Source organism: Dysidea avara, chromosome 12 (assembly GCF_963678975.1).
Source record: "Dysidea avara chromosome 12, odDysAvar1.4, whole genome shotgun sequence".
In the NCBI taxonomy this organism is placed as follows: Eukaryota; Metazoa; Porifera; class Demospongiae; order Dictyoceratida; family Dysideidae; genus Dysidea; species Dysidea avara.
This window is the reverse complement of record NC_089283.1, coordinates 11691513-11703590: the sequence shown is the minus strand read 5'-3', so window position 1 is coordinate 11703590 and position 12078 is coordinate 11691513. Positions and strand designations below refer to the sequence as shown.

Here is a 12078-nt window from a genome sequence, read left to right as displayed (position 1 = left end):
AAAACCCGACCTGTGTCAAAATTACGCGATCGATTTTTATGAATAAAAATACTATTAGTTTTCGTGTCTATCAGGCAAACCGCTTAGAGCAATGAGCTGAAAATCAGTGTGTAGCTGGAATAATCATCATAGAACGTCCTTGCAGTAGTACAGAAGAATCGGATTACAAACCACTGAGTTATGATTCGAAAGGCAACTACGTGTAGCAAATGCTAGATCGAGATACTCTAATAGAACAGTCACCCTAATAGAGCATTCAGCTACGTTTATAACTTACTCCATTACAGAATTATATTACATTGTAGGATATTCTGTACGGAATTCAGCTACCAACAGTTAATCTGATAGACAATTCAGTTACATGCAAGTCACCCTGTAGCTAGAAACAAGTCACCCTGTATCAGCTAGAAGAAATCACCTTGTAGAGAGTTCAGCTACAAAGAAACCATCATGTAGAGAGTTCAGCTGCAAACAAATCACCCTGTAGAGAACTAAGCTACAAACAAACATGCCCTGTAAAAAGATCAGCTAGAAGAAGTTACCTTGTAGAGAGTTCAGCTACAAAGAAATCACCATGTAGAGAGTTAAGCTGCAAACAAATCACCCAGTAGAAAGTTCAGCTATGAACAGATCACCCTGTTGAGAATTCAGTTAGAAACAAGTCATCCTGTAGAGAGATCAGCTAGAAGTATCACCTTGTAGAAAGTTCAGCTACAAACAAATCACCTGTAGAGAGTTCAGCTACAAACAAATCGGCCTGCAGAGAGATCAGCTAGAAGAAGTCACCTTGTAGAGAGTTCAGCTATAAAGAAACCACCATGTACAGAGTTCAGCTGCAAACAAATCCCCTGTAGAGAGTTCAGCTAGAAACAAGTCACCCTGTAGAGAGATCAGCTAGAAACAAGTCACCCTGTAGAGAGTTCAGCTAGAAGAAGTCACATTGAAGAGAGTTCAGCTACAAAGAAGCTACCATGTAGAGAGTTCAGCTGCAAACAAATCACCCTGTAGAGAACTCAGCTACGAACAAATCGCCCTGTAGAAAGATCAGCTATAAGAAGTTACCTTGTAGGGAGTTCAGCTACGAACAGATCACCCTGTAGAGAGTTCAGCTACAAACAAATCACCATGTAGAGAGTTCAGCTAGAAGAAGTCACCTTGTAGAGAGTTCAGCTGCAAACAGATCACCCTGTAGAGAACTCAGCTACGAACAAATCGCCCTGTAGAAAGATCAGCTAGAAGAAGTTACCTTGTAGGGAGTTCAGCTACGAACCGTTCACCCTGTAGAGAGTTCAGCTACAAACAAATCACCCTGTAGAGAGTTCAGTTACAAAGAAACCACCATGTAGAGAATTCAGCTGCAAAAAAACCTATCACTCTGTAGAGAGTTCAGCTAGAAGAAGTCACCTTGTAGAGAGTTCAGCTGCAAATAAATCACCCTGTAGAGAATTCAGCTACAAACAAATCACCCTGTAGAAAGATCAGCTAGAAACAAGTCACCCTGTAGAGAGTTCAGCTAGAAGAAGTCACATTGAAGAGAGTTCAGCTACAAAGAAGCTACCATGTAGAGAGTTCAGCTGCAAACAAATCACCCTGTAGAGAACTCAGCTACGAACAAATCGCCCTGTAGAAAGATCAGCTATAAGAAGTTACCTTGTAGAGAGTTCAGCTATAAAGAAACCACCATGTACAGAGTTCAGCTGCAAACAAATCCCCTGTAGAGAGTTCAGCTAGAAACAAGTCACCCTGTAGAGAGATCAGCTAGAAACAAGTCACCCTGTAGAGAGTTCAGCTAGAAGAAGTCACATTGAAGAGAGTTCAGCTACAAAGAAGCTACCATGTAGAGAGTTCAGCTGCAAACAAATCACCCTGTAGAGAACTCAGCTACGAACAAATCGCCCTGTAGAAAGATCAGCTATAAGAAGTTACCTTGTAGGGAGTTCAGCTACGAACAGATCACCCTGTAGAGAGTTCAGCTACAAACAAATCACCATGTAGAGAGTTCAGCTAGAAGAAGTCACCTTGTAGAGAGTTCAGCTGCAAACAGATCACCCTGTAGAGAACTCAGCTACGAACAAATCGCCCTGTAGAAAGATCAGCTAGAAGAAGTTACCTTGTAGGGAGTTCAGCTACGAACCGTTCACCCTGTAGAGAGTTCAGCTACAAACAAATCACCCTGTAGAGAGTTCAGTTACAAAGAAACCACCATGTAGAGAATTCAGCTGCAAAAAAACCTATCACTCTGTAGAGAGTTCAGCTAGAAGAAGTCACCTTGTAGAGAGTTCAGCTGCAAATAAATCACCCTGTAGAGAATTCAGCTACAAACAAATCACCCTGTAGAAAGATCAGCTAGAAGAAGTTACCTTGTAGAGAGTTCAGCTACAAAGAAACCACCATGCAGAGAGTTCAGCTGCAAACAAATCACCTGTAGAGAGTTCAGCTAGAAACAAGTCACCCTGTAGAGAGATCAGCTAGAAACAAGTCACCCTGTAGAGAGTTCAGCTAGAAGAAGTCACATTGTAGAGAGTTCAGCTACAATGAAACTCCCATGTAGAGAGTTCAGCTGCAAACAAATCACCCAGTAGAAAGTTCAGCTATGAAGAGATCACCCTGTTGAGAGTTCAGTTAGAAACAAGTCATCCTGTAGAGAGATCACCTAGAAGTATCACCTTGTAGAGAGTTCAGCTACAAACAAATCACCTGTAGAGAGTTCAGCTACAAACAAATCACCCTGTAGAGAGATCAGCTAGAAGAAGTCACCTTGTAGAGAGTTCAGCTATAAAGAAACCACCATGTAGAGAATTCAGCTGCAAACAAACACCTTGTAGAGAACTCAGCTACAAACAAATCGCCCTGTAGAAAGATCAGCTAGAAGAAGTTACCTTGTAGAGATTTCAGCTACAAACAAATCACCCTGTAGAGAGTTCAGCTACAAAGAAATCATCATGTAGAGAGTTCAGCTGCAAACAAATCATCCTGTAGAGAGTTCAGCTATGAAAAGATCACGCTGTAGAGAGTTCAGCTATGAAAAGATCACGCTGTAGAGAGTTCAGCTAGAAGAAGTCACCTTTTAGAGAGTTCAGCTACAAAGCAACCACCATGTAGAGAGTTCAGCTGCAAACACATCACCCTGTAGAGAATTCAGCTACAAACAAATCGCCCTGTAGAGAGACCAGCAAGAAACAAGTCACCCTGTAGACAGATCAGCTAGAAGAAGTTACCTTGTAGAGAGTTCAGTTGCAAACAAATCACCCTGTAGAGAATTCAACTACAAACAGATAACCCTGCAGAGAGTTCAGCTAGAGTCAAGTCACCCTGTAGAGAGAATCCTGTAAAGATTTCATCTACATACAAGCAGATCACCCTGTAGAGAGTTCAGCTACATTTCAAGTCACCCAGTAGAGAGGTCAGCTGCAAAATTATCCTGTGGGGATTAATTGACATGTAATAAATATATGCTCTCTTTTTATATTATGATCTCTTGATATATGCATTATATATATAATTTGTACATTTACTGATAAAATCAGAATGAGTTAAAGTATTTATAAAATCTGCTTCATCTTTTTCTTTTTCCTGTGGTAAAGAAAAATATATAGGTTAAAAAGCCCCAAAGCTGGCCATAGGCCAGCTTTGGGGTATACAAATACAAAAAGAAGTAAAATCTAATCAAAAACACAATTGGCACAAAATTCACCTGAATTGTCGTTATTAAAACTTTTACCATTAACCTACCATCACAGTCATTTCTTGGCCGCCACCTTGGATTTCACTCTTTTTTCACCATAGCCTTTTCAAGGGCCGCACTCCTTTTTTTACAGCTTGGCTGTTTTTGATTAGATAGTATATTAAGTGCTGCACTTTAACTCTGATGGGGTGTGGTGAGAACATCCAGGGTGTCATTCTGTGAATAAAATCCCACAATTAAAAAATTTTTTTGGTGGTTACGTTATAAGTACAAATTGCTACTTACATAAAGTGTATAGAGAGAAGCAAGTAAGCCTATCTGTATTCTTGTTTGATTACTGTATTTCACAGGTTATATGTGTTTCCCAATTAACCATGCATAACATGCAGGCCAAAATGAAAAGAGCTCCACTCACACAAAGCTTTGGAAATTAATAGACAAGTGCCCCTAGTGTTATTATAACACCCTATAACTGTACATCTAACCCCTTTAGGGGTGTACCCATAGCACCTTTGGAGTGCTCCCATAGCTCCTTAGCAGTGCTGCCTAACACTCTATGGGTGTACCCATAACACCTTTACGTAGCACCCAGGGTGCTATATTTAAACATGCAACTGAGTACCCCTAAAAGGTGCTAGCACAACACCCATATTAACAGTGTAGAGCATAAGATACCTGTAAGTACTGTATGACAGAATATCCTTGTTGAGTGATAGTAGGAAGTCTGATGAGTGGCAATAGCCATATTAAAAATGTGCTACATTACAAATGTGCTTTTGGATTTGACCACATTTAGGACACAAGTATGGTATCTTTTAAAATAAAAGGAGAAGTAATCTCACATTTTGAAACTAAAGTGCCATTAGCATACCTGCTACAGTTATCAGATATCATGAGCAGAATATTAACCAGACAACCCATACAGTGCACAATCGCATGTTGAAATAATAAAATTGAGCAAATTATAAAATATTTTACTTGGGCCGTATAAGTGTCACAAAATTAATGTTGTGGTACTTATGGACTCCTGTACACCTGTTTATATACATCCCATGTTTGTGAATGTAATGCATGTAGCCTTATTTGCTGACCAGCTACCTATAACTATTACATGTTCCGTTTACTGATCACTGTAGTTGTACCTTCCAGTTTACAGCGTTAATGCAGTTACCATGTAATGGTATATCCCATGTTCACTGCTAGATACGCTACTACATTATAATGGCTACTGTAGTGAGAATCCCTGTCAGTAAGGGATGTCTATACTCTCTACAAAGTAGATTAAGAGACATAATTATTACACTTATGTTCAAGTATGTATGGATATGAGGTAAAGTGATCCTAACACATGTATATACACATGACACTCACACACATGCACCTGTATGTGGCATAACATGGAGCAAAGTCACGTCAAATGACATTAGTCACACAGGAAACACTCACAGTACGTGTGGGTTGTAGGAATCTAGTGCAACTCCTCCAATAACAGGAGGCTACACCGAATCTCTCAGAGGAAATAAAGTTGATGTCCCTTTCTTCCTTGCAAGGCAAGGGGAATTTGGGGTTGGATGTTTTTATGTGTGTCCATGCACATGTGCGCACACACGTAACACGCATATGTGCACACACACACGCACACAGACTTCATCATCTCTCGAGATCATATGGAAGGTACACACTCACCTAGTCAGGGGACACTGAATAACCATGAGGACCCTCAGGAGGGTGGATAGGCCATAGACAATTGCTGGAACCTGAGTCATAGCGGGAGCATTGTGTATACATAATTATAATGTAAAGCCCTCTTGTTGACTTGCAAGGCGCCAAAGCAAGGGAGTCCCCTAGGCTGGCAATGTGGACACGCACACACCTATATGCACACTTATCCTGTAGTTACATAGTGGAAGAGTGCAGCAGGTTGTAACTTCTATTTCCTAATAAAGTCATACTGTATAGAGAAATCATACTGTACAGAATTCCTGTCATCAATTAGAATCACTATTGTGATGGGTATTATGTAAGCACTACTACTACTACGGTATACCAGAAATCCCTTGGCAGCACCATATTTCTAACACTGTACCTAGCTACTGGAACTAATATCCTTTGCTGGAGCTTATAAATACCTTGTGGGGTTAGCTAATCAGTTGCACTCAAAATCACAGACTCCACTACATAACCCTCTGGGTGTTCACTTGTACAGAACTGCATGATTTGTGTATGAAGACCTAGTTTGTTGACCTTATTAAAGAAATGTTTACTGTTCAGTAACACGTGGGTCTGACTGCTTACAATTTGTAGGATGTCTTTTTGTGACAGTATAAGATCACCGTCTCACTTCCCTAGTCTTAGTGACAGTTGGCAGAATTAACACGCTATATGCACATAGTATTTTCTGGGGTCTGTCTGACGGCTGACTGAGAGAGCAACATGTGTATATTAAACTTATTTTTATCTGTATACTGCTGCAGTATATTTACAGTTAATTGTATTCATAACAAGAAGAATGTAAGGAAAGTTAAGCTTGTACATATTACTTCCTCTCCTTGTGTCCTACACCAGTCATGTCAACATGAGAAAGACATTATTTCTTGTAATACAATAGCATTTTTGAAATCATTCGGTGATCAGTGTTAGATATTCTGGTTCCATTTGGTTGTTTTGTGGTACAGTTATATCACTTGTAACCTAGTAAATAATTGTGAATGTGCAGAGTATGATTTGTATGATTGCAGTATGTGGTTGATTACATCAATCCTTTTATGTGGCTTTGACACATCATCGTGTCCCAATTTCTCTATAGATTCTGTTGATGAAGACAAAATGTTAGCTACAGGTATCAGCAGATTTTGTGAGGAAGCTGGGTTAGACCCTACCAGCTCAGCTGTGCTGATATTGGCATGGAAGTTCAAGGCAGCCACGCAGTGTGAATTCACTCGAGCAGAATTTGTTGGCAGAATGACAGAACTGGGGTATATCATAATTATGTAGCAATGATAATATTTAAGCTACTGTTTTACCTGTTGAGTACTTCAATTGATAATTACAATGCTATGACTGATGTTGAGCTTGAAGGATGTGCTGTAGTATCTTTGAACTCTTATGTATCTACATGAATGATACAGGTGTCCAGAGTAACTTGAGATATTTCTTAGAGATACATGTAGTATATCACATTTACATACTGATGTATGTCCTTCTTTGAACTGCTTGATGAAGTTTAGACTAAGATTGTCTTTCATGGTAGAGAGTATACTACTTAACAAAATTTTGACCATATTCAAATGTTTGATGTGTGTAATACATCTGTATTTGTATATATTATTATGTTATTTATCCTAAGTTGTGACAGCATGGAGAAATTGAAAAGAAAGTGTGAGACTTTAGACAAGGAAGGATTCAGCAAGTTTCAAGGACTTTTATTTATTTATATTTAATTTTGCAAAAAATCCGGGACAAAAGAGTTTAGGTAAGTACATGTATCTACCTACTATGTGTGTTCTAACAGAACTTGATATGGCCATTGCATATTGGAACATTAAGATTAATTCAAGTTTTTGAATTTATGGTGTAGCTTTTTGCAGGTAATTGTTGTAGAATTACATGGTACAAGAACATCATAAAAGATCAATCCCCAGACACATAAAATCTCTTGTTGGAATTTTCCAATACAATTATAGATGAAACGATGAGCAATTACGATGAAGAAGGTGATTACTAATAATTGTATCATAAGTCAAATGTTTTTTAAACAGGTGCATGGCTGGTTTTAATAGATGACTTTGTAGAATACACTAGACCAAAGTTAGTCTCCAAGCATACCACAGTGTGAAACACTTAGAACTTATATAGGTTGTTAAATTTTGAATATTTTTCTTTGATATTACAGTAAACAAGCTGTATACATACACAATATGTCTGTGCTGTACTTATACATATTATAGGGTATGGTTTAAAATATTGATACATCTTTTGGAACAAATATAGTACAGTTGATTATAGCATAAGTTAGTTTGAATCAGTAGTGATCAAGTACAAGTCATAGTGATGATAAAATGTGCAAGTTTTACAACAGCAAAACAGCTGCTATTGAAAGCAGCAAAACCATGTATAATGAGTATTGTACAGCAGATGATGATCCCTCAAATTCACCAGTGTTTGGAGGGTCAGTGGTAGGTGTCCTCCATTCAGGTGGAAATGTGGTAGAAAAATCTGTGGATATAGTTGGCCGTGTTTGTGGTGGATTAGTTGGATCTGTCTCAACTACAACTGGACTACTAGTAGAATGAGTAGGTGGGAGTATTGTTGGTCTAGTAGGTGGTAATCCTGATCCTGAATACTCTATTTCTATCTCTGGATTGATAGGAATATTACAGTAATCATTAGGAGCCACACATATTGTGTCCTCGTCATCTGCCACACAGATTTCTTCACTAAGAAGGTATCTGACATCTCTTGCTGCTATTTCTAATAACTGTTGTAGTTCATCAAATCCATATGGGGTTCTTCCCGATACAGACACCTCAGGATTTTTCTGTTGTTCAATACGTGAAGTATTCAACACTGCATATTCGTAACTGTGGGAAAACAAGTATAATAATTTATACAGTACATTAATCAACTAATCAAAAAGTGGGTTTAAATCAGTGGGTATTTATAATTAAATTGGTCACCTGTAAATTCATCATATGGATCAACATAGGATACAAACAATTGAAGTAATATTGACATCATGATCCATTAGATGTCATAAGTAACCAATCCCATTAGGTGTCGTAGGTAACCACTCCCAAATAACTTTGAAATGATTTTGATGACACAAGTTACTCTACCTTCCAGCGTCTTTGCCATTCCAGCAATTCGTATTCCCAGGGGCAGCACCATTAGCTTCACACATGACGTTTTCAACGTTCTTAAACAAGTTGTTGAGCTTGTCAAAACACTGCATCTGTTCTTGTACTAAACTGATCATGCTTATCGATGACTGCACATTTCTCTTGCCAAGATTAATTGGAGGTGCACCTACTTGCTGTAGTGGTCCACACTGTTCTATGATCTAATGAAACCAAAAAAGTGATGTAACTAAATTGTCACACCATGAAATTGACACAGTGACTTAACTAACTAGGTTAACACTGACATATATTGTGGTAAATTTGACCAATCAAGCTATTTGTAAAACTCAATAATTAAAGCAGACTTTTGACTACTAAAAATCAAATCATCAACATCATAATATGTTAATGTTTACTGTTGTTACCTTTGGAATTTCGTCTGAATGAGTAGTACTAACTGTTGTAGTAAAGCCAACAAAACCTGACTGTAGACTTCTAAATGAATGGTCAGGATTAAACTGGCTGAGCATCTGTCTTTCCAAAGACTTGAGGGAGGCATACATGGTGGCAAAAGCTGTGCCAACTTCTTTGAAGTCCACTAAACATCCCCTCAAAGTGTTCATACACAAATTGTGACAGACTTTGATGTCAGCATATCCTGAACATCTTGCACAGTCAATTGCTTGCAATAGTGACTGCTGGCAACTGCTTGTGAATGTGCTAGTGTACTCAATAAGCCCATTGACAACATCTCTTATTACTTTTCTTGAACGCATGAAGTACCAAAATCGCCTGAAGCTCTTTTCAAATCGGTCATAGAACGTTTGGACGGTTACAGCCTTGGTAGTGATGAAGTAATTGTAGAAACATTGTTGGTAAGCTTCTGGTTGACGAACAAGTAACTGATTATTACTTGCTGTAACAATGGTGGCTCTATACACTTTAAATAAAACTTTATTGACTTCATCAGTCAAAGAACACATGTCCAGTGTTCGTGGAATCTCAGCAAGGTAAGTGTAAAAGTCATTGAAGATAGTTTTGTGGGGCGTAAAATAATCTCCATAGATCTGAAGCAGAAGATCTAGTAATTTCTTTTCTTCAGAGTTCACTATTTCTGCAACAGATGCTATAACAAAAATCAGTAGCACACAATAATAAAAAATTCTGCATCCCTTAAACCATCAGACATACTTTCTAAAATAGGCTAAAAGCTTGTTTATTTTTTTCACACTCCTTGTTACAGAAGTATCACTAACACTCCCCATTGGTGGGAAGTGTGTGGGCAATAGGTATAGGGTTACATGCAGAAAATAAGAAGCTAAGGCAAGCAAAACATACATAAAAATGTGTTTAGTGGATAAGTAGCCACCACAGCTGTTTAGTCCACCTGGTCACCTTGCCAGAAGCCCATAAACAACTACCTCAAGTCACCACAAGCCTTAGGACATATGACATTACATCATATTGTATGCTGATGCTGTTAAAATGTTTGGTTGGAATCTATCAGATTAGTTGTGATGAAAACTGTCCTGGTTTAATGTATACAGTCAGAGCAGTGACAAGTCTATAACTAATGCTGTGAATTGACAAAAAGTCAAATCAGTTAAGTATAGGCACATAGCTCAAACCAAACAGAACAACAGGACACCATCTTGACTTCTCACTTTATTGGGATAGAATCTTGTAGCTTTATTAATTATCATGGGCCATGTATGGTATGGAATAATTTGCAGACACAGTTGAAGTATGACTTGATATGCAGATACTAATGGATATATGTACCATCACCCACAGATCATCTTTCTAGTAAGCCATACTGCCCTCATTCCTTTAGATTAAAAGTAGCCTAAAACTTACCCTCAAACTGTGAACCAGCAAAACATCCATTAAGTGTGTTCAATATTTGTGACTGTAGCTGCAGACTTTGGCCTCTTGTCCTGTTATACATCAAAGTGTCTTCCAGCTGTCCTGAACAGCATGTTTCACTGAGACCACATTTCAACTCATTTCCTACACAAGAAAGGACAGTTAGCACTGTTACTCAAGGTTCTCTATAAGGTTTCCAACACAAAGAAAACTATTTGACACCAGCTACTTAACACTAAATGTGACACATTACAACTTGTCTACTACCAAGGTGTGTACAACATGAGTCTACCGTGGTTTTGTCATTATGGCTACCACAGATTAATAAATACACTTTACTAGTTGTTTTATAATTATTTACCAAAACTCTCAGCAGTATTTAGACTATTCTCTAAGGCACACAATTCCGCTATAGACCTCTTAAACGCAACATCAAAAATAGCTTTGATTGGTGACTGCAACATTAGCTGTGCCATTACAACGAAACCTCGAACGAAACCTCGAACAAAACGCAGGCACCTGAGTAGCTAGCTACCTCTATAGCTATATACGCAAAACCAAGTTTAGCTAGAGATTTATCAGGCACAAGGTGCTACATAGACCCCCCGAAACGAGCCAGCTTTGTAGAGTGCCCTTCAACGCAACCACATTAGATATTTACCTTCTATAAAGTTGTCGAAAATACTCCCGCTAATTCCAAGCGCATCCTTCACAGAGCTACACGATCTACTAAGTTGTTGGGCATTGCAGCTTAAATATAGCATTCCTCCAAGCAGGAAGCACAATGATATACTTCTTACTATCAACCCCATCTTAACTTTACTCGAGACTTTACTTGGCTTGCTCAGCGACAGGTATTTATACTGATTTCATCAAAATGCGTGAAAAAAAAGTTTTTTTGACAAATAATTAGGTTACGTCATAATACACCTTTACTGTTTATTAACGCTGTGCGTTTACTTAAAATCATATTTTAGTGGCGCTAGTAAATTGCTGTTGATTTCTCAAGTTTTCAGCGTACTTTTGACTGTTTGGAAAGATATGACCACAGCAGCAAGGCCGACGTTTGATCCAGCAAGAGCGGGACAGGGAAAAGGAGAAAACGACTTGTCAGCACTTTCCAAGCAATATTCCAGTCGAGATCTACCGTCACACACAAAGTTAAAATACAGGTATTTACTGAATGTGTGACAAATAAGATTTAAATGTAATAAATATGGTTGGGTTCTAATTGGAATAGTGTCACGTGATTCGACATTTGTGACAATGACCATATATGGGGCTGTGCAATATAGATGCATATGGAGATCGACTCTGCTGGGAAAGAGAGATATCGGCAATTATCCAACGGGTTCACAAAAATATTCGACTTGTCTTGCATGTACCCGTACTTGTTGCATAGAACACAACACCTCCTTCCCTACATTAACACAACTTTGTTTCCATAGGCACCTGTATATTAGTCCCAAAATTTTGTAGACATATTGTACTCGTGTCGTAGTCTAGTCTGGAGCTGCCACCCCTTCGATTAGAGATTAAGGGTCTGGTATGTCTAGCATCACATATTTGTGCCAGATTATGACCACCAATCAGATCACTTGGTTGCAAATTAACATGTAATTCGTACAAACTTTTCTCGCGCTTTGTGATGGTGACAATATGTGGAGATATCTTTTCTGAAGCCGAGGA

The 12078-nt window shown here is 38.5% G+C and overlaps 2 protein-coding genes and 1 pseudogene across 2 annotated transcripts in view; 2 read left to right on the top strand and 1 right to left on the bottom strand.

The window, feature by feature from the left end:
• Nucleotides 1–5431: 5431 nt before the first annotated feature.
• Nucleotides 5432–7775, top strand: LOC136241143 (DCN1-like protein 1; annotated as a pseudogene).
• Nucleotides 7635–11243, bottom strand: LOC136241141 (glypican-4-like). Its single transcript, XM_066032314.1, has 5 exons — nt 11051–11243; nt 10381–10533; nt 8949–9649; nt 8521–8744; nt 7635–8265 (listed from the first exon to the last, which is right to left on the bottom strand). Exons 1-5 carry the CDS (start codon nt 11199–11201, stop codon nt 7755–7757), a joined length of 1740 nt encoding a protein of 579 aa, XP_065888386.1. The 5' UTR covers nt 11202–11243; the 3' UTR covers nt 7635–7754.
• A 75-nt stretch (nt 11244–11318) lies between these two features.
• The window catches only part of LOC136241142 (spliceosome-associated protein CWC15 homolog), a 37672-nt gene continuing 36912 nt past the window's right edge, over nt 11319–12078 (top strand). Inside the window, exon 1 of the mRNA XM_066032315.1 lies at nt 11319–11561. Within this exon, the coding sequence (XP_065888387.1) occupies nt 11431–11561 (131 nt within the window). The 5' untranslated portion in view covers nt 11319–11430. The remainder of the gene's footprint in view (nt 11562–12078) is intronic.